Source organism: Adelges cooleyi, unplaced genomic scaffold (assembly GCF_023614345.1).
Source record: "Adelges cooleyi isolate 19-005CV unplaced genomic scaffold, UGA_ACOO_1.1 ACOO_flye_CR_arks_rails_tigmint_CR_PRNA_41, whole genome shotgun sequence".
Classification (NCBI taxonomy): domain Eukaryota; kingdom Metazoa; phylum Arthropoda; class Insecta; order Hemiptera; family Adelgidae; genus Adelges; species Adelges cooleyi.
Window position 1 is genome coordinate 3,833,074 of NW_026096090.1, and position 23,969 is coordinate 3,857,042.

The 23,969-nt window shown below is 33.1% G+C and overlaps 1 protein-coding gene across 4 annotated transcripts; it reads right to left on the reverse strand.

Annotated features, from left to right (window-relative positions):
* Positions 1-2,783: 2,783 nt before the first annotated feature.
* LOC126842002 (uncharacterized) lies at positions 2,784-20,162 on the reverse strand. Of its 4 annotated transcripts, none has more exons than XM_050578844.1 (4): positions 20,094-20,162; positions 7,261-7,610; positions 6,883-7,100; positions 2,784-5,055 (listed from the first exon to the last, which is right to left on the reverse strand). In XM_050578844.1, exons 2-4 carry the CDS (start codon positions 7,605-7,607, stop codon positions 4,067-4,069), a joined length of 1,554 nt encoding a protein of 517 aa, XP_050434801.1. In that variant the 5' UTR covers positions 7,608-7,610; positions 20,094-20,162; the 3' UTR covers positions 2,784-4,066. The 4 variants fall into 4 exon arrangements, with proteins under 4 accessions (XP_050434801.1, XP_050434803.1, XP_050434800.1 ...); XM_050578846.1 differs by lacking the exon at positions 20,094-20,162 and adding an exon at positions 19,953-20,070; XM_050578843.1 differs by lacking the exon at positions 20,094-20,162 and adding an exon at positions 13,689-13,934.
* Positions 20,163-23,969: the final 3,807 nt, after the last annotated feature.

Here is a 23,969-nt window from a genome sequence, read left to right on the forward strand (position 1 = left end):
CAAATAGTAATCAAATAATTCGAATATTCAAATTTTCGCATGAAAAAACTAAAAAAAACTTCTTAATCTAAGAGGTTTTTTTATACGGAAAAAAATAATTTGGTTATAGTAAATGTTTGGAAATATTCTTGTTTGATCTACTATAATATGGCTGCGCCTACTACATCATTTTAGTTAGAAATACCAAACTGTAATTATATATCTATATAAATTGTTAAAATCTTATTTGTTGTAATAAGTAATAATATTTATTTTGACAAAAGAATAATTCGTTATAATTACAATTATTTTGTTAAAAAATTATTAAAAAAAGATCAAGGACACCTTAGTTGTCTCTTAATTATTACTTTTTTTTAATTTAATTAATCCTGCAAAGAAAATGATAAAATATTCGAATATTCGAAAAATCAGATCGAATATTCGTTGCAAATAAAGTATTCGAATAATCGAATTTTTTTTATTCGAATAGTCCCACCACTAGTACCAATAAAACTTATTTTTCTTTGGTTGCAGCTGATGATGAAATGTGTTGTTCTGATAGAAATATAGCTCATAGCACAGAAATTCCAAATCGGCCGCGCGCCCTACTCCCCTCCTATAAGATTTCTCTCTTCACACGGCACGGGGTGATCCAGGCCTACCACGGCAGGACTGGGGCTTATTAACGGGCCCTTCACTTGTACCAAAAGGACTTCGGTAAAAGAGTGAAAGAGGCGCTAGCAGCTTGATGACTACTTCGCTTTCCTACTTCTCTAACGAACCATCAACCCCCATTATGGTCCGACCACACGCCGCGTGATGGCCACACAGGACTGTGTGATCACCGGCTTCCCGGGTGCCCGTTATACCAATCATAGACGGCCATTGGTGGGAAAATTAGTTATTATTGGGACATGCAAAATTTTAAATCGTTTGTAAAAAAATAGTTACAGTTGACAAAAGTGTACTTCTAACCTTACACAATACTTTATATGCTTAGTAATGTGTAATAGTTTATTTACCATATTATAGGAATACTGAATATGAAAAAAAAAACAGGAACGTCAGCGTGCATATCACATATGTACATAAATACTAAGTAATATAAGAAAATATTGTAGGCTATAAGTACACAATATGTCGTCTGCTTCGTTTAATGTACTTATATATTTTAATGTGTATGTAACTTCCTACGGCGCACTTCCGCAGTGGCGATTGTGTAGATGCGAAAGGACACGCAAGAGACTTGATCGTCGCGATGACTTTTAGGCGAACACTATAAAAGTATATACACATAATATATTATTTGACGTTACAATACGATTGCAGTATACTCGTATACATGTCTGTATAATGTGCCTGTATCTTCCTCGGTGAAAGCATACATATAATATATTATTCGCGGTCCAATCCGTGTGTACATAATATATTCATGTTTATACTATATAGACTCCAATTTATAATAATAACACGAAATCATTGATGTGTAATGGTACCTAGGATGCGGAGGCTCGCAATTGAATAAAACGTATAAATAATCGTTTTTAACGAAAAAAAGATACTTATCGCATTAGAAATAAAAATAAGTCGCAAGGCAAACACATGTTGGATGTATTATTGGGCGCCCAATTGGAAAGTATGCGCGTCTCATCTATTAACATTATTATAATTTATAAGGTTACGCGGAGACATTTCAAAGCCTTCTTTATTTTCCGGTATATTCTATTCCACCGGTTTTTTCCCCCAAATAAGCAGTTAAACTATAATTGGATAGACCCGCCACGCCGTTTGGCGTAGAATGTATAATAAGCAAATAACGTTTATTGCACCGATGAATAGTGTAGAAAATGGAAACCAGCCGTAGCCCAGTCATTTGTGTCTGTCCGCTGTTGCAAGGAAAATGTATTAAGAGTACACATACAAAAACAAGAGCTGCATACTGTACATATCTCTGAACCGTTGATCACAAAAAAAACCCGTACAGTGGGGTCGTGGCATAGTTAGGACTAGGACAATCTAATGAAAAATAAACTATACATATTTTTGAGAAATTGCCTATACATAACCCCTTCAAGAGTAATATGTGTAGCGTTCTTTTAACACAATTACAAAGAAGACAAAAAAGGCATGTCATTGAAATCTTAGTTGACCAATAAACTCCTAATATGGGTGTTTAAATTGGGCAACTTCTGGCAAGTACTATAGAACTCCCACTGGCATTGGCTATATTCTGTACGTATACTTAAAATTTAAAACTAGAACAATTGCTAACCAGCCAAAAAAGCAATTATGTCCGTATGGAGTTACCTATTGATTATTATATGGGCAAATATATAATTCGAACTGTAATGTAATGTAAGTGTAAAATGGAAAGTCTTTTTGACCTGTGCCATTGCTCTTAACACCCGCCTACTCTTTATCAAATAATAATATAGGTATATTAAAAATTTTAAATACAGCTCGTTGATTTTTGCTTATTCGGAGACTCATGTCTCACTTGAGGTTATTCGCTTTTCTGTCATTCTTGTGAATCACAATTTCAATTAGACGACATCCAGTCTTATTGCTCTATTGTTTCCCGCTAAGGCACATGCACAACCCCAGATACTATTAATATTTTTACCGACCGAACAAGGTTAAAGGAAACGTACTTTCATTTATGACAGTTCACCATTGTCGTCGACCGCCGTCGTCGTAAAAATAAAAACTATCAGAGATGTTTATAGTTCATGATGGTTTTTTTTTACAGTCACGGATTTTAACACAAAAGTACAACATTATGTATGTATAAAAAAAGTAATAAGTAATAACCATTATTATATTTGTTGGTAACATTGATTTTATCTTAATATGTTAAATTATTATTTAAAATCTATATAGATAATGGTACATAATAGATATATAATGTTAAAATCGTTATGCTATTGTTTTTTTAACTCTTGATATATTATATTATATAAACATACTGCATACATATTAAATTAGTACGTCCTAGAATGACTATTGCGGTGCTTAAAATATAAATCTCCATTGCCTGTGTTTCGGCTCAAAGACTACTACATTAATCCTTTTATATATCTGTTTAAAAAAGTAGATAATTTCAAAAATATGTTTTTTTCAATATTAATTCTGGGACATACAGACTACAGTACATTAAAATATAATGTAAAATATAGATCCTTTAAAATATTAATCACACAAACTAAAGTGAACATATTAATTACTGACACATAAATCATAATAAGTATAGGTCTTATATTTTAAACTTAACAATATGAGTATAGTATTATCAAAACGACTATATAGTTGAACGAACGTTACTAAATGAAGTTTTTTGTAAACGCGCCGGTTCAGTGAAGCTGAATAATACAACTGTCACCTACAAGTCAAAAATAATATTCTTGCAGTTATATAAATACATGGTATATTATATGATCAGTAACAAATAATAATATGTGTTTAATTAGTTGACATGATACCGTGTAATTATACAAATCGATTATGTCAGATTAATTATCTTAGGACTCCCCGGTCCGAATATAATAATAATAATAATTTATACAAAACAGCAAGTAGACAAAAAAACGTCGCAATTTTGAATAATAAAGAATTATATATACATACAATATATACTCGTACATAATTTAGTTGTAGGTAATAGGTATACATGGAGCACCTCCAGTAAAAATCATCTATTTACAGTTGATATACTATAAATATTAGTGTTGTAATTTGGATTCGAATATTCGAATAGTCGGATTCGAATAGTTGAAAAAAAACTATTTGTAAATTAATTATTATTACTATTTGAATATTCGAAGGATTCGAATCCCGAATATTCGAATCCAAACTATTCGAATATTTCCCATCACTAATAAATATATACCTACTTTAATATTATATTCGGCAGTCTTATTAAGGTTTTTTAATACTTTATAACAAATATAATAGTATATCCGTACATAATGGCTCGTGCTATTTTGTCAACTGTATTGAGAAGTTGTTGGTATAATTGTCAAAACAGCACGGGACACAACCCTGAAGGTACATTATAATTATATACAAGGCTTAAACGTTAAAAAATGGTTCATCGCTGAATTCGAATAGCGTCTTGATCTTGTAAGCTCTGGTCGTTGGCGTCCTGGTTGTTGTCTTGCTGTAGCTGTAGTTGTCCTTCGGCCGTAGGGGTGGCGTTCGTGTTCAGGAACTTTGCCAGCGACACGGCTGGCGGCTGGCACACGGTTCGGCCTTCCGCTGTCGTAGCCACCGTATATCCGGGCCGACATTCACATTTACCAATTTTCCAGCCTCGGCCCTTGCGAGTACCCTTACCTCTGTCCGGCACCACCCATTCACCGGGCTCGCATGGACCCTGCATGTACAGCTGCTTACACGTAAGATCGGCCCAAGCGATAGTACCCCGTCGATGACCGCACGGGTCTTGTTGCGCTTCTGTTCTCTTGGCGTTTGCGCTGCCGTCTAACTTCCTAGCCGAAGTGCTGGGCGCCGGCTTACACGTAAGCGTTTTGTCACCGCCTACATACGACGTCGAATAAAACGAAGACGATGAATCCGGGTTGTTCGCGCAACCGCACATTCCCAAGTACGATATACCCTCGATGGACGTTTTTACCGTGTCCTGGAACAGTACGATTTGGCCACTGGGACACGGTCCCTGTGTCCCTACTCGATGGCAACCTTTGCCGCCCGGGAAGTAGAGTTTGCCCGCGGTGCACGGAACTTCCACACACCCGACCGCCATTCCGGTGGCCGTGGTGTTCACGCTGTACATGTTGCCCGCGGCGCAAGGACCTCGCGTGTAAGGTCTGTAACACGCGCCGTCGCCGAACCACTTGACGTAGCCTTCCTTGCACGCACATTCCGCTTTATTGCCGCCTGATGGAACCAGGAACTGGTGGCCCGCTGGACACGGCCCGATGCCACCCAGTTGGTAACATTTGCCCGTTCCGTTGTGATAGTGTGGCAGAGACGGATCGCAACCGCATTGGCCCCCAGGTAGAAACACACCACCACGTTCTTGACAAGGTCCCGTCGTATAATGTTCGTGACAGGTTCCTAAAGAATAAAAATCACTTTATTATTTCACTTGTTCGATAACGTACCGAAAATTGTCAAGTTTAGTCCATCAACATTGAAAATATGAATGAAGCGTGACGGGGACTGTATATTCTATTTGTATAAATTACTCAGAGAAGGTATTTCGGTTCTAACCATTAATTTAATTTTAAACACGCAACTATTATCGTGATAAACAAAATGAAAGACCTTATGACATTATGTGTTGGCATTATAAAATACAATTTTCGTTTTATGTTCAAACCTAATATCCTATTATATTGAAATACGAAATATATTCTACACCTTTTATTATTATACCACTCTCAAAATTGTTTTTATTTCAAACACAAAGTTGTATGGGGGGAGACTTTATAATACTGACTACTGTCGTCATTTAAGCAAACCCATTTTATTTAGCGAAATTGCACCACTGTTCTTCCGTCACTTTATTATAATTTTATTTATTATAATTCAAGTCAAAGAACTTCGTATGTTTTTTTGTACGGTTAAATAAAAATAACGCCAACTGCCAAGTTACATTCAATTTATTTATTGAACTATAACGATTAAAAAAATGCATTCAACGTGCATCTATGATAGAAATATATTATGACATTATAGAATAACTGCTTTAGGTTATAAAAATTCGATTTTCTCGGCGAACTGTTATCTGTTGAAACTTATATTATGCATGTGTCTGTTAACTATTTTTCAACAAGGCCTTGAATATTACCTTATAATACTTTGTATTATCCAATGAAACTAAGTATGTTCAAATTATCTATACAGATTAAAATTAAATAATTATATATATCAACTGGTGTCCCATATAAACAGAAATATAGAATAATGCGGAGTTTGTGTTTAAATATTAATTAACTCTAATCGCGATTGAACAGAAATCGTTAGACCTGTTTTTTTGAACTGGGTCATAATGTTAGTCTAAAACGTTCGAAATGATTTTACTATTATTATTTCAATAATACCAAAGAATATGTTTTATGATTTTAAATGATGCCTATTGTATCGGAAAACATCAAACGAATAATATCAATTAACCAACTGTTGTTATGTGTAGTTTGCAAAAAGACCTTGGGCGCTAACAATTTCCCCAGACAAAAGCAGTGTAGTGTATGTTTTACTTGAATATATATATACATAAATATTTCTGGGAAAAATATGAACGTTGGAGTTGTACATGGCAATTGACAAATAGTTTAGTTTGCATGGAATATTTGTGAAAAATGTTATTGACGAACAAAAGGTAATTTCTTACGCGTCAATAAAATAGCTATAAAAATATTCAACAACTGAAATACTGAAGTTTATACATTTCGTAATTATCAAAATGTAGTTATTGGCATGCAAAATAAGTAATGAAGTTGTAATTCAATATTTTAGTGTTACTTTTATCAATATTGATAAACAAAAAAAGGAAGCCCTATGCTTCAATTGCCCTTATAGTTTTTTAAAATTAGCATCTCCAAAATTCAAACTACCCATAAGCCATAAGTCTTTTTGTATAAATAATTTAGAAGTGAAGATTTTCCACAGCAATACCAAATAAGATTGCAGTGCACACGTTTAAACTCGTTCTAATGTCTTAAATTGTTAATACAATTAAGGTATTACAATTAATGAGGCTGTATGTTGTGACTGTTGGCAGTGCTTGTACGCACAAACCGTGGTTTGAAAGTAGGTCAATGGTATTTTTTGACAAGTGGCGAGACCCCTTATCGTCTATTTTTCTTATTTGCTATTTTGCAGTCAACCAAAAACAGAAAACTGTCCTATCAGTGCTCTGGTCGTGCGTTTAGTTCTTACCTGCGGGTGCCCAAAAATAAGACTTGAGTTCAGGAACGTTTTCGCACGCACAGTCTCCGATAATATCGTTGTAGGCGCTGGCGATTAAAAGTTGTCCCTCCGTGCACGGTCCTTTGCTGTATTTTCGATAACACCGTTTGTCTTTGGGCCAAAACAATTGATCTTTATCCTGACAAGGCACCGGATCCTCGCAAGTGCCCCATCGCTCTCGATCCTCCCTGAAAACATACACAATCCAGATGTATTATTTCATACAGCTGACTATATTCGAAACATTAGTTTAACAAAGTATATGAGACTTATTTCAACAAAAAAATCGAATTTTCCGTTGAATATAATATAAAATTGAGAAAAAGGTTTAGACGTTTCGGCGCTCACCTTTCGGGACCGGGCGCAAAGTATTGTCCGTCGTCGCAAGGCGTATCGCTCATCCGGAACAGCTGATGACACCTGGAGTCTCGGACGCTCCGGGCACTTCCGGGCGGGCACGCACACTCCGCCGATCCCTTGCGGTCCGGTCGGGGTACCAGTTCCATCGTCTCCGGACACGGGTAACCACGTTGGAATATTCGGTAACATTTCTTGTCTTCCGGCCAGTACAGAAGCTGCCAGCCGCCCGACTTTTCGAGAGCGCACGGATTTTGCAACGGGTCTGCCCAAGGCGGCGGCAGTACCGCGGCCGACGCCACGGCTGCCAGGCACGCCAGACAGTACAACTTCAGCATTACCTGCGCCACAAGTACATATAAATTACATAAGAATCAGCATTAAAACATGGTATAAGTATTATGTTCGATTAATATGAATTGTGCTCTCGTGGACTTCTTACGATAGTTTTTTTTTTAATACTTAAAAAAATATATTATACACGTATGCGTAAGAATTACCACATGTGAGTAAACGTTACTACCGGGTTGAACGCTTGATTCCTATTTTTATTATACATAAAACATGCTTAGACTGATAAGCGCAGTATTGGTGTGACAAGCGCGAATAATACTGATATACTGTATTGTATATAATAGACTGTATTATTGTTACACTCGTACATATATACAAGTAAACGTTATTGAATGTACACACAAGAAAACATACTAATAAAATAAGTAATATCAAACAAATAAATAGTATTGCTTGTTCTTTTCTCTGATATTGTCGAATGTTTGGTCCATCAAAAAGTCAATAACCAAAAAATTGCACACTCCCCGGACGTTATGCATTTTTTTTTTTTTACTTATATATTATAATATTATGTATTAGATACCAGCAATAAAGTTTATCCAACAAGTGTGTGTGTTTTAACTCTAATAAACACTACACAATATATGTACATACACAGCAGTTTCACCTAGTACTGTTTGGTATTTACACATAAATGAATTAAGAATATAATAACCGGGTGTTTAACATTACTTGGTATAAGTGACTATTGTCCTAGGCTTTAGCTTCTACTAAAACTTAGAATATTGAATATCTATAGTTAGTAATCCTCCCTGTCAATAATATATTTAATTAACCATTTATCTTCACACAAATTCAAAACCCGGGCACTCATACTGTATATATTATATATTCATATTATTATGTACCTATGTACCTACCGCTTTATACAAGCCGTTCTGTCGGTTTGCCCGCGTCGTATGGTATAAAAAGGGTATTGTGTATTCTAGTGTGATACCGATGGACGTCTATCGATATGGAAAAATTGGAATTTACGGTAATTTTGACACACTGAAGTAGAAAAAAATGTGTATACATAAGTATACGTAAAAAGGAAACGAGATTTTCACTTTCGTTCCGTTCGATAAGCAATGACAACGATGACTGTTATGGTCTGTCTGTCAATTCTGCATCGGCCAGCTATATATTTCCCTACCGCTCAAACGTATATGCGGTACACACGTGAGCCGCACACTCTTTTTTTTTTCTGTATTCATTCATGATGATTTCGTCATTGTATTGTAATTTTGTATTATTATTATTATTATTATTTTATCCTTCCACGCTGTTGGAAATGTAAGTACGGTCGCGGTTATTTTTCTTCTCGTGCGCCCTAACCCCTCCAGTAGGTAAAAATACTATATGGAACTCGGTTGCTCCTATTTTAATTACCGGTACATGTACGTAGGTCTTAGGGCGCCACCAGGATATCATATATAACGCGCGGCAAGGTCAAACACACAACACCCTGTATACGCTTATTATAATACGTCATCTCAATTATTGTTGTACGTCTGGTGTCGCTCGAATTAAATTATCATTGTTGTATTATAGGACACACAAAGCTATAACGAGTAAAAATGTGTACAACTACTCGGGTTGAGACAATACACCTAATGATAGGAGAATAAAAGTACATTGTACATAGACATATATTATAGTAACATCGTGTAATGCTTTAAGACTTTTGTTCTTGGTCCTCGGTGCCATTTCCTAATATTATAACATACATAAAAAGTATGAAAATATTTCAATATTTAGTCGGTTAATCTTTGCTTTTAAGATCAGATAAATGATAGTATTTATAAAGTTAGCTAGGAATAAAGTCACCAAAACGAATAAAAGCTATGTTTATGTTATTTAAGTGTTCATAGATATTAAATGGGTACTTGATAAAAATTTAAAAATTATAATATAAAAAAGTTCATATAATTATTCACACACGAATACCTTAACAAATTCAAAAAAAATGTTCATACTTCATGTTTCCCACAAATACGGAAACTTAATTAGATAAATGCTTAAATAACGCCAATTAGAACCCCTAACCGGGTGACCGTTATACCTATTATTACTTATTAATATTTTGAAGTAATAAAAGATAACCAAATTAGCATCTAGTTCTTGACAAAAGTATACAAACACCAAGTACAAGCGCAATTGGACTTAAACCAATCGAGATTACGACACGACTTATGCTAAACACTTAGTCATGCGAATATAGTTTCAGAGCAGGATCTCACAACGCTTTTGACTAACTCGTTTATCTTTACATAACACTACGCCTACAATGCATATGTATTGAATATTTTAACGCACACAATATTTAAAATTAAGTTCGTAAATCATTATATAGATATTATAATATGATGTTACTCGATGAGTATATAGTAAAGCCGAGATAATATTACCCGCAAATCCATTATTTCAAGAAAAAGCCGACAATAATTTTAGCTTCTGTGCAGAGCATCGAAGGCATTGGTTTTAATTGATGTGGGCTTTTTTTTAATCTATTTTAAACTTAATTTATTAAATTCCAACCAATTGCAAAAAAAAATAAGTTCTGTCAATTAGTGGATCAATTTTTTTAGGGTTTAGTGAGATTGGTTTTGTAATACTATATTATTCTAAAATGTTTAATGAAATAAAACCAAATTAAATTGTTTTTGGGGGGTTAAGCTTTTCTGACGCTATGCGCCTTATATAATTGGTATATAACCGATATTGTAGTTTTACAATTTAAATTAAAGCTAGACTATTGCAAAACAAATGAAATGTACTCTCATCGCCTTTTGTCTAATTTGCATCCGCATTAGATTCCAAGTGAAAAGGTGTAATGATTCTATCCGTAGGATTAGGTGGGTTGTTGAATATTTTAACAGCTCTTTAGGACTGTCGATTAACGATTTAATGATGTCAATTGCTGTTACATAATATTCTGTCGAATTATGTCGATAGTTTCTATGTTGTAAAAAAGTTTCAGCGTTATAAATATTTTTTAAAAAAACGGCATCGCTTAAGCATATTTTATAATATTTATATATATATATATATATATATATACATCTGAGTGTGTTCTTGGCTTTATTATAGCGACTACTGAATCCTAAATATTGTTTTTATGCATATTTTGTTAGCTGTTGTCAGTGACCCCTGGACGCTGGTTTTGAACTGCATAGTGTCAACGGACCATGAACTGTTGCATGCGTTTTCGTGGGCGTATAACGTATGTTCAGCATATCAATGCGTAAAGTATTTTATGTTATGCTTGAAACGTGAATATGGAGGAAGTTTACGACTCAATTAGAATGACAAAAACAAAAGCTATGTCTTGGAAATAAATATTCTATCAATTCTCGTCACGCCTACATTGCGTTAAACCAAAAACGTTGGAAAATAATGAAGAACTTAACAGTGTACAAGACATTCAGTAAACTTCATAGTAAGTAAAAATATGTAGCCTAAATTCTAAACCTGTAGAAGAATCCTATGATAAAATAAACACTACTTAATATTTTGGCATAATATCATTTTTTTTCATTATAGCATGTAATAATATTTCAACCTCAATAAAGTCATAACCATTGTAAAATTATCTAAAACCAATCAACAGATAAGGTACGGTATAAGCACATCGACTGGGAATAACTTATTATTTGTAACGTTTGAATAGTAACAGTTAGTCCATTACTAGAGTACCAAGTCAACGGCAATACAGATCTAAGAATATATCCTCTTGCAAAAGCAATATTTTAAATTTTAAAAAGGAAAAATTAAAAACATACTTCTATTGTTTTTACTCTCCATTTAAATTTCCAATCCGATGCGTTCGCTTTGAGTTTTCATAAATAATGAACTTGAAATATCAGTTAACAGTATTATAAAAAACTAAAAAGTCACAGCACGTCTAACGTTGTATTGAAATACCAAACATATAATTTAAAAAATGAGATAACGACCGACGACGGATAAATTATTAATGACTTACGACTTTATGACAATGTCACTACTGTGACTATACGATGGTGCTTTCTAGTTTTCTCATCATACCAACTAAGGTCAAATTATACACACCAATTCGACTGCATGCAGTATTTAGTGTTTTCGCAAAACCTTAGCTTAAAACAAAATAACTCTTTAATTAGTAACCTTTAACATAAATTAATGCAAAGGTTTCGTAACTTCAACTAAACTATTTATTGATATTATATAAATATGTATTTTTTCCTCGATTAATTTATAGAAATAGTTATATTTTATTTTGAACACACCAAACATGTTTTACCGCTCAAATTATCTACATTTCAAATGCATGACGAAAGAATACTAAAATACCTAATTATAGTAAAAATAGTAAAAACGCGTTTCTCAATTGGTTCCGACAAGAATGATCAAATACAACCAACTTCGAAACGTAGGGAAAATATAATATAATTCTGTTTAATTTTAGTGTTATCTATTTTTTATAACACGCAATAGCGCTTACACGTGATTGGCGCGAGAATGAGAAAAACAATCGGGTTCTACTTTCGAAAAAACTCGGTTAACCGGATAATTTACATGTGTTCTGGCCTGAGAGACGTTCGTAAGTGATTAGCAAATAAATAGTATTATTGGTCGAAAATGCGACGTTAAGATTTTTTAGAGATCTTCCAATTTCCATACAAGACAAATACTTATCCGGTAGGACAATTATTATTAATTATTATATTCAAAACACTAGCGGCTAGCAGGAGACTAGTTCAGATTGATTAGTAATAAAAACAAAAACCGGTCAAGATCATTTAAGCACAATTGCTGATAAATCAACATGTCAGCGAATCGTCTTAATATGTGGTTTGACCCGTTTGAGTTGAGTGTTCGTTGACTCAGTGACCGTGATTGCGTAGGCGTTAAAATACTTTTCATCTCGATGTTTATCTACCGTGTAAAATGTGTTTGATATAATTTATATACTACATTATATAATTATATATATCAAACATCTATCTCTGGCAGTTGTTATACAATAGACACTACCGCCAATTGGCGATTACCATACATTAGATAATAGACCTATTGTCATTTGTCTGTATGTCATCAATGGGTGTAGGATTCTACAGAATAGCAACTAATAACCGTTATGATACTTAAATACGGGTTGACTCTTAAAGTTCAATGTTAATCGGGTGTAAAATATGACGCGTTTTCGAGTGATTGCACGTAGTAATGAAACTACAAAAGATAAATGCCAATTTCTAAAAATTTAACGGGAGAGAATTTCTAGTTTGTTTTGAGTTTTCTATCCGCACATAAAGAATTTAAATTATATCCTACTCGATACTCTTTTAACGTTTCCGCGAAAGTCAATTTAGTGTGCAATATTTTAATAGTATTTCACAATCCTGAATCCAGGGTATGCATGGATAATATTCCATAACAACATTATGTTGTGTATTGTATATACAAACTGACCACGATGCAATGGCCAATGTTATGCCAATAAACCTCGACAAAAACGGTTATTATTTTATCTGATATGGTGTTGATGAATATTTAAAAACTATAAACGTCCGAAATGTAATTAGGCAACCTCGAAATTACGTTCTTGTGAACTCTGAGATTGCGTCTATGATTTTTTGTACGGAATAAAGGTTGCTACCGGGAATATGAGGTTATTATTATTAGTATTGTTTTAATAGAATTTATTATTTAAATATTAGTAATTTGTTTAATTATGGTGTCTCGCGTATAACAGTAATTGTTTTTATTTTTTCTCTCTCAACGTTTTTTAATTTTTTTTTTTAATAATTTAAATAAATCCTGAATTACGCATAATTTTTTTTTTCGACTGCGCTGTTTCTGCCGAATTAGATTTGTCTCAATTATATAATAAAGAGACGTGTATATATATAAAGTATATGTGACATAAAAGTAACTATTTTTGCACCGATTGGCACACGTCCGAGTCGTAGCCAGCGAGCGTGTGACGAATACAGCAGGCATACAGGCAATGGACTTATGTAAAACGGAGAAGAAAATGTAACAATAAAATGTGTACAATACCGTCAGGTTGTTTTGTTTAATCGTCAAAATATCGTACTTACGCTGCGTGCACGTGTGGATTGATGATGGCGATGATAACGATGACGATGAGGTGATTTCGACTACGGTCGGTGGTCAAAATGTATTATGCGTGCGTATGACGACGGAGGAGGCGACAAGTCGCGTGCGCTGCACAGATAAACAGAGTATTATGTCAATTGCACCGTCGCGGTACGCGAGTTGTAAGTGTTGTATTATAAGAGTACGACGGCCGTTCACGAGGAACAGGCAGCACAGCCGGCAGCGTTTTAGTACAGTAGTATACAGCTGTAGTTGTAGTAATAATAATACTATACAGCAGCAACAGCGGGCCAACCGAGATCCGGTTACGCAATGGTCAAGGCTTTGGGGGAATTCCCCTCGCACACCGCGGAGGACTACGCGCGGCACCTTCTTGCCGCCACCGCGGTGATCTTGACCCGAAAAATCAAAAGCTTACCACGCCGCGGGTTATTATCGTCATCGTAATATTATTTAGTGCCTCGCTGGGTTTTTTTTCCGCTATACCCACCGCGTAAGTCCTGCTGTTCTTCCTAGTACCGCGTGAGTTCCATACAATGCGTAACGATGACTACGACGTAACCAGGATGTACTTGAAAATTGGCGTATTCTTAAGACAATAAAGGACCTATGAAGGATTTTAAACAAAACGCGTATATTTATTATCTTTTAAACACAACTCTTGTGTTTTTTTATGCACGTTAAGTGTTCACGCATAATCATATTTGTTTGTTTCTACGAGATGAGTAAGTATTTATTCTATTTATAATAATTTATACGAATCGTATAAACGCTCAAACAATTTACAAGGACGTCAATGTCATTCCAAGTAATAGGTATCTTAAAGTGTAATATTTAACTTAATTTTAATGTCACCGCCAATTGTTATTATGAGTTACAAGAACGTCATTCGTTAGACGATAAACAATATGAATATAGTTTTACTATAGTTCTATGTTAAAATATTAAAAGTATTCGATACTCTAACAATTGGAAAAACTAAAAGTAAGGCTCGGTCGACCGCACATCCTGACCACTCCCTTAAACACCCCTGTGTGTAATCGGATGATACTGACAACACAAATAGTCATGAAGATTATTTCAAAACGAGCGTTACATGTTTTTGTACGCAGATTATAGTACTATACATTACAAGAAAATATGGTCATCCTCATCCATCCATTCGGAAGACAGCTACATCTGCTGATGTAGGGTATATAATAGGTCGGGTAAAACTATAATAGACATTCTGTATACAAATTATACAGTACGTAAATTCATAATTTACAGCTCACACATCAGTAGTTATGTTTCAAAATAATCGATTAGCCCATTAAGTAAAAAAACTATTTTTAGTTTAATTTTTAAAAAAGAGAAATTTCAGTCTTATAATTTATAATAACTATTAGTTCATATAAAAACCAATGTACATTTGAAATGTGTTTGACAATAAATGCACGCGTTAAAAAAAAGTCATGTAGAAAATAAACAAAATATATTTGAGAACCTATAACTGCAAGCCTAAGTTACTCAACGGTCTGGTAAACATTATTGAACGTTGAGAGGGTTACTGGCCTTAGGCGCAATAAAAACTTGGGTCGATTATCACATACGATGACGTGATAGGTCGAAGTCATCGGGTCATCCAACTGAAATGGAATAACCAGTTACCGGGTTTAATTTATCCTACAATAGTGGCTATGAGGTCGTTGCTATAAACTTTGGAAATCGTGAAAGCGACGTTTCCCGACTACCAATAAGACATATATTTAATAAATGACTACGACATTTTCAAGGCAAAATCGATGAAATTGTGATTTTTTTTAATCACGCCATCGTCGATTAAAATAACACTTATGAAAATTGAAATCCTTATACACGAAACACTATTTATACGTTATATTTAACTTCTCGATCATTTTACCGACGGACTTTGACAAATCGTTGAGATATACGTATACAAGACAGTTTACAGAGAAAGTTCCGATAGCGATTATGTTTGAAGTAGTTAAAAGCAGCTAGTCCGGCGTTAAGTCGTCATGCTTATTGTAGGAAGACAATATACAAGTGAGTAGGTATTGATTGTAGATAATAATATAACACCCGACAGAAAAGCAAAAAAAAACCAAGGAACCCGGTAGCAATGAGTAAAATAATTAGTAAAATAAACTATACCAGGCGCACGCAATCAGGAATACATAATAGTACATCTAGTCATTGTTTATTATCTCACAAGTACTTAAAAGTAAACTTGAAAATACGCCTAACGTATCTAATTTTGATTTGTATAAGTACCTCCGTGTACCTCGCCAGTCGTTTGTTTTGTATCCGTCCACACGATTTATTATGCACTATTAGATAATTAATGGGTTGTCGGTCGTACCGTTTTATACGGTCATTAAATTACACGCTATACACATAGGTAGGTATATAAAAATATGGCTGTTGCATAATTGCGATTATTTATGTGGGCAACGGCACCTATAATACTGGCGCTATTCTATTATTCAACGAGTGTACATAACAACACGAACGAGTCTTTAAAGGGCGTTAAATTGTAATAATATTGTTGTCGCCTATCAGTTATAAAAATTAAAAACAACGCAGGCTCCGTCCCCGATAAAATAATAATAGAACAGAAGCAAAAAAATAGTCTATGCTCAGCCGTTTGTAAGTCACACTCGGTGATATGACATTTGATTATATCCGAAACAATTAATCACTATTACCCGGTCACTAAATTAACTTGTCAATAAACAAATACAGACAAAACTGATAAACATATTTAAATGTAGTATGTAGAATCCAGCTATAGACAAACCAATATCTAAAGCTGTTATTAGTTATAGTTTGTATTAAGTAACTATTCAGATTCTTAACATTTGCAAAGCCTTGTTTCGGCCATAACTAGTGTTTGGTGATACTATTTTCCACGTGTGCTCTCAAGAGCACGTTATCTATTTATGGTAGATACTACATAGCTATTAAGACATCGCCAGTAAATCCCATTCGTTTTCTATTCCATTAATTATTAAGATTACTATTAGTTTTTCGTCTTAAGATCAAAATTATTTTGTTGAACGTGTCACAGCGTTAATGAAAAGTCGTCGACCGTCGATTGTTCTAAATGCCTACTATCGGATTTTTCGTCGTTTTCCAATTGTGTTATTTTTTCACTCCCGTCCGACACTTTTCACGCCGGACGAGAGATAACGACCATGATCTAGCACTGCACGTTTTGAACGCGGCCCAAACGGATATTTTTAATTAATATTTAATTATCCCCTGCATAGAAAACATTTAGTCTGGTTTAGAAAGTATTTGTAAAAATCACCGAGTAATTTACAGTAGCGTAAATTCAAAAACGTTCATTAGCCCAAACGATGACAAGAGAAATTACAGCGTACGGTAAGTCGTGTAAAACATTTCATCTCCGGTAGTACAAGCTACAACTGCACAATAAATTGTATTATTGCGTATAGCCAAATCCCAAACTGAAAACAATCGATACATTCAGCAATATGAAAGAAAGCAGAAATTAATGTAGACATGGCAAGCTTACAGTAAATAGTAAATTAACATGAATAATGTGTCCAGCAGCTAAATGTCCATCATAAATCGCCATTAACTAACGGAATATAATGTAATGTACCCATGTATTATGATTTAAACCGCACGGCCTTGACAAAGCACAGTACGGGACTATAACTCCTTCAACTCCCATGTCTTGCTGATCGTCGTCATGAGATTAACCTTAATTTTGTTCATAAACTTTTATCTGGTGCAATCGATTCCCCATCTTTGTTAATGCTGCTCAACTTTAGAGTCCCGTCTCGTTCAACTCGATTTCATGCCCATTTGTTGTCCCTTTTTCATCCACTAATTATTCCTTTAACTCCCCTATGTCTCGTCTCATGCGTATTGCTAATGAGGACCCATCGTTTTCAATGTCTTAAATTGTATAGCTTTATAGAAGTATTACTTCTTTTTGTAAATAAATATAAATATAAATATTACTGTAAATTTTGTTTTGGGCACTTGTGCCTGTTAAGTAAATAAATAAATAAATAAATAACACAAACATCATATTTTAACTGTATAAAGATATCAGATTGAATAGTGCGCGACGTTTGATGGTCACAAATTCAAAATAAAGTATTGTATATCTCTCAGACTAGAGAGTACACTGGGTTTGGTTTACATAAAAATCTCTTAATCCTAACATTGAACTTAATTAACCTCTATCCATGAAAGATAATAATATGACCTATGCGTTCTAAAGTGCGTTACTTTATAGTTTATACAGTTTTCAAATACAAAATAACTAAAAAAAGAATGTAAGTTACCCCTACACACGCTTTTAACTTGCACCAGCTGACAGTGAATATAACATTTAAAAAAAGATAAAAAAACGTGTTTTACTCGAACTTGAACAATTCAAAATATAGTATTATTATAATTTATATCATTCTCTCGGGCTAAAACTATATATATTGTTATAATTTATAGGTAAGGTTTTGTAAGCAACGTTAATGAGTTTCGTTGACGTTTGTTTAAATTCAGGGTTATATAAACGGATAGTACCGTTTTACTCCATAACTCAACAATGAATATAGCTTCAAATTTAAATAATGTATTAAAATAAAACTGCAAACTCCTTTGTTATAAAGACAAAATGTAAAATTTGAGATATTGTTTAGGTAATTCAAATCTGAGGTAGATATTTATAAATACTACAGTATGTACTTCTACAACTAGTACAGCTAGATATCTTTTATACATTTATGTAATAACATTACATATTGTGGGTATTTGATGAATTGGGTAGAATTGAGAGTTATTGATACATTTTACCCATTTTTGATTGAATTCAAATGTATTTCTCACCCTTGCAAAGAAAAATGAGCACAATTAAACAATATAATCACAACCAAAATAAATGTATATTTCAGACCGATAAAACAAGTAACAGTACATTCCACTCGGCGCATCTATCTAAAATCTAAAGACACGAGTCGTTTCTGTTAGGTCATCCGTATAGAGATAAATTGTGTAACGTATTTCGAATGAAATGATTGTCAAACTGGCTTCGAATTCGCGGCGCGGCGGCAGACGATTATTTAGTTTTTATACTGTTGTCTTGTACACCTTGACACAAGATTTCAGTATGAAAAAACCGTTAATGCCGAGTACGAATTATAGGAAAAGTTCATCAGCGACTTATATATTTTTCATATATTTACTACTATAGGTAGGTATTCTGCACACTACAGCATCAATCTATCAAGTCCAGAGTCGTGATTTTGTTAAAAAAACTTTTAACGCTTCATATTAAGTTTAAACTATCTGGAAAAAAATTTAACTTATTTTCTATTTCTATAACAACGGATATAAACAAATATGTGTAGGGACATTAAACAATATGTCTTGTTATAAGAATTGATCTTGGAACCATCTTTCTTAATCATCCTTGATCAGACTGACTCCAGTTATATGGCTATTTGAATTATTATAATAAATCTATGGTTGCGTTATCGCTCGTGGGTCTCGGATAGGAAAAAACTGGCATTATATTATTAAACGAGTGTGCACATGGACAGTGAGTAATTTGAACGATTCGATAGGCGTCTGCGGTGTCAAATACAACACGTTAAGACCGTTTATAACCAACCGTCGGATGGGCGTCGAGATATGCATAATATTTACAGTCGGATTTGGATAGAGTACATACAACTTTGCTTCCTCAGGTGTCGATATTCAAAGTCTAATTCGATTAATCCGAATATACTCTACTCGAAACAAACGGACCGACATAATTACCGATCGATAAATCTTAAAACCTAAGCAAGGCGTGTTAAATTGATAGACGGTAGTATCCAGTGTTAACGTAGATAACGTCACCATAACTTTTAAGTCATATAAACATAGTATGTTAAAGACAATTATTCTATTAACTTCGGCGTTGGGTTGAATAAGTTTCGGTCACATACTGTACAATAATTCGAAGCAATAAGGCCAATAACAATACAGTGCAGTACCTACCTAAATTATGCTAGTGTAGGTACATAATAATATCTTATAATTACACGTTTGAAAAGCGTTAAAATTATTAATAGTTTTTCTTAGTACAAAAATACATCGCCTAGGTACGTGCAAAAAATAGCGAAACAGCTATTCGAATATATATAATTATTAAAAAAGAAACAATGACTTCGAATTACATTTTTTTTTTACGGTATAAGTGTGTTTATTTTTAGTTTACTTACTGTTTATACGCATAGGCGATGTATACATGTAGAACTTTATTTAGCGTGTTGTACACATTGATTACCATAACGATGTTAAAAAATGTGTTTAATATTCGTGCGTATAATATAGCATTAATAAACGGTTTGAATTCAAGTTACCTGCGTTATGTTCGGCTGTGGAGACCCGTCAGAGTATACTCATACACTACGCGTGTGCATTGATTTCACTTTCTACCGGTTGTGATCCTCTTCCCATGATGTAACCCGGTCACCACCGCCGCCGACGCTGTGGGAGGAGTCTGCATGTAAAATACAAAATATTATGTATAATGTTGCTGTTATATTGTATATATATACATGTAAACAGTACAAAAATTAATATATTATATTGTATACAAACTACAAAACATGGACAATTTAAACGTTAACCGGTTAACCAACACAGCGACATAATATAATTACAACTAAATCGTATAGATGTATTTGATGTTAGGTCTATCGGATAGACTGCGGGGGTTTACATCCCTCTACAACAAGACAAGTGTCTTACTCAAATTCAATGTTGTTCCTATTATTAATTATGTGCTTATTATTGTAGCAGTAGTTCTGAGAGGATGGTATAGCTGGCGCCTACCAGGAGCGCAAAATATTGAACGAGTGAAGAGAACTCAAAATTGTAGTTTTATTTACAATTTTCAGTTTTTGGAGTGCAACTGATGCTTGTCCTGGTCGTGTTAGTATAAGTATAACGGGGTGTTCCACAATGAATCGACAAATTAAATAACTTTTGTCGAATTATTGTGGAACACCCTGTATAACAAAAAAAAAAAAATTTAATGTATACTATACATCTTCTGTCGAAGAAACTGATGCTGGCTAATTATCCCCTCCCAATGAAAAAGTACTAGTTCCACCAGTGCCCACATACCCTATTTTTATATAATATCAAATATGTACTCTTTTTTTTACACACAATTTTCACAAAATACTTTTTATTTAGAAACATAATGTATTAGTGTCTGAATATTTTCAGGAGACAGGGGGGCATTCAAAACAAATGAAATCCAATAATCTAACTTTTTAGTTAAGTTAAAAAATATTTCATAGTTGTAAATCGATTTTTTGTTGTGTGTATTTGATTAGTTTTATCATTAACAATGTCTATCTATGTCTTTGTTATCAATTATTCTTCTCCAGAAATATTTGTATTGTCCGTGTTTATCAGTGTTTAATTAAAAGTTAAAAAATCAGATTTTTTTTCTAAATCCAAAACAGCTTAAATCTTATTTTTGGCCAGAATAGACATATTTGATAATGACTGTCCCCGAAGAATTATATTGTATATTATAATTTTAGAAATATTTAGTACCTATTTAGCTTTTAAGTAGCCAAAATAACATATTTTAGCAAAATATTTAACGAAATATATATAAATTAAGAGCGCTATCAACTTTTAAAATTTAAATAATAGATGTTACGTATACGGTATACACTATTTTATTATTATTTTACAATTAGAAAATTTTGCTGCAATTTGAATAGTCCATAAATAGTTTTGAATAATTACTTTTAAAGTTTAAAATTATTCTCCCATTCTAAGTTTTAACTATCGACCAGTAAAAATCTTTAGCAAACTGTGCCTAATTTAGAATGTAATAAAAATAGTCAGGTATACATAGTTATAGCACCCCCTAAAATATAGGTCTAGTTGGGCCTATGAATAAAATGTGTACGTTAGGTACCGTTTAAGTTTCAAAAATCGCTCCGGAAAATAACAAAAAAAGGTAAATGCGTATTTAGAAATAGTATAATATTGTAAAATGGCATACAAAAATATTTGATAAAAGAAAAACTACAAAATTGCAAGTATTTCCGGAGTAAATGAGTGGATCACATTAAATTGATCACTCTTCATATTATAAACAACGAGTATTTCATCATTAAATACAAAATTATCTGTGAGGTTTCTTCATTCAAACTAATATGTTTTTTTCCTTAGTAATTTTTTTAAAGATTTACATGATATTTAAATTTTGTTGACATGAGTGTCTTACATATGGCTTGAGGTCAGACAAAATAACGTTTTTTTCGATGTCTAATATCAAATGTTGACACTTGACTTATATAATTATTGATAGTGTATAAATCCCTTAAGAGCAGCAAGACGTATCACTTAGTATAGGGCTAATAGCTAATGTACAAATGTTTTTCTCGATTGTGTGTTTAGTTAGTTAACAGTTATTTAAACAGAGCTTATGTGTAACGAGGGTGGAATGTGGATGACTATTGTTTTACTGTATGCGGAAATCGGACTAATTGGTCCCTCTCGTACAAATACTCTCTAATAAATATGTAAATGTTGACTGTACGACCGTTTGAAACCATAATAATAGACGTATAAAATATGTTATTATCTGTTCTGATAAGGTTAGGCTCATGATTTTCTGCTAATAATTGTTTCGCATAACTACTATCAAATAGCAAACACATTTTATACATTTTTCACACCATGTATCAAAAATATTAGTAAGCGTTGTATTTCGAAATGTGTTTACAAACTTATAACAATGAACAACCACATTCACAATAAGAATACCAATCGAATGTAACGTTTACACTTGTAGTTAAATTCTCTGTAATACCTATAATAATAAAGCGAACGACTTGAGTGTAAAATTTAATATTGCGAACATATTTTACTATAAGTAATCAATTTTTATGAAAAAACATGGTTTTTACTGGTTTAGATAAAACATTTAATTACTAGTATCAAATTATTTTAGTAGGTATAGTAAACTTTTTCTTAAAACGGAGTAGTTTACAATTTCTTCTATATATACCTACGGCCTCCTGGATATATGTACCCGTCCTACACCCACGATTACCTTTATAATATGTATTATAACCTATAAGATTTTCACACTTAACATACTACAGTCACCGCCCACCAGTCACGGTTTTTAATAAATAACAGGTACCTATTTTAATTATTTATAAATATTATAAATAAAATTGTTTTATTTTTACCTCTATATGTGTATCAATACACGACATACATACGTTCAGAATACTGAATAAATAATTTATCGACCATAATAATCATAAAAACAAAATTAATTTATAGCTCCTAGCAATGACTTGAAGTTTGAACATAAATTAAATAGAAATCATAGTTCATACATTTATTATATAAAAGTTATAGTTGTATATAAGTACGTCATATAAATTAAGAACTTAATGTTCCCTGTGGCTACGGTTTTAACTTCAAAAGGCTTTTTAATGCTCAAAATGTCAGTACCACGTTATAATGATTTTTTTATATAATAACTCTTTCTTACCTTCAGTTCTAATCTTAGATCTTTTTAAAAATGATCTAAAGTTTTGATGACCTTAAGAGCGATATACCTACCTATAGGTTTTACATGGTTAAAATTAATTGGATACCTTACCACACCTCCTCGACGGAAATCTGGTATAGTTAGATAGGATACATATTATTGTTTTGTCCTCCAACACAATAGTTGCCATGTTTTTAATCCGTGACAATAACGATCGACTAGTATTGGTTAGTATTCTATTGAAGTGCTCATTCGTCAATCGTCCTTCTAAATGATAACTGCAACTACTTTCTCTCAAATACCCTTACCACCTTTAGCTCTTCTATAATTATAACCTTTGACTTAAAAAAAAGGAAACTATAAACATATATATCTTACTCTATCATCTAATTCTATCTGTATCAAATTTTCAAAACCTTTAAAAACTTAATTCCAAACCTTTTTAAATTTAATTATTAATGACCAGAAGTAGTGATTGAATAATCAATCCACTTGGATGACACTATAGTACTACGCTGTTAGTATTTCACAGCGTGTAGATAACTTACTTACCTAGAGAATATATTTAAAAACAAATAAAGCAAACAATTATTTTATGATCAATGATATAGGAACACATTTTAATATTAATTTACATTTTTTATTTAATACCATTTTGTAACTTCAACTTACACAAAACAAAAAAAGATCAAAATAA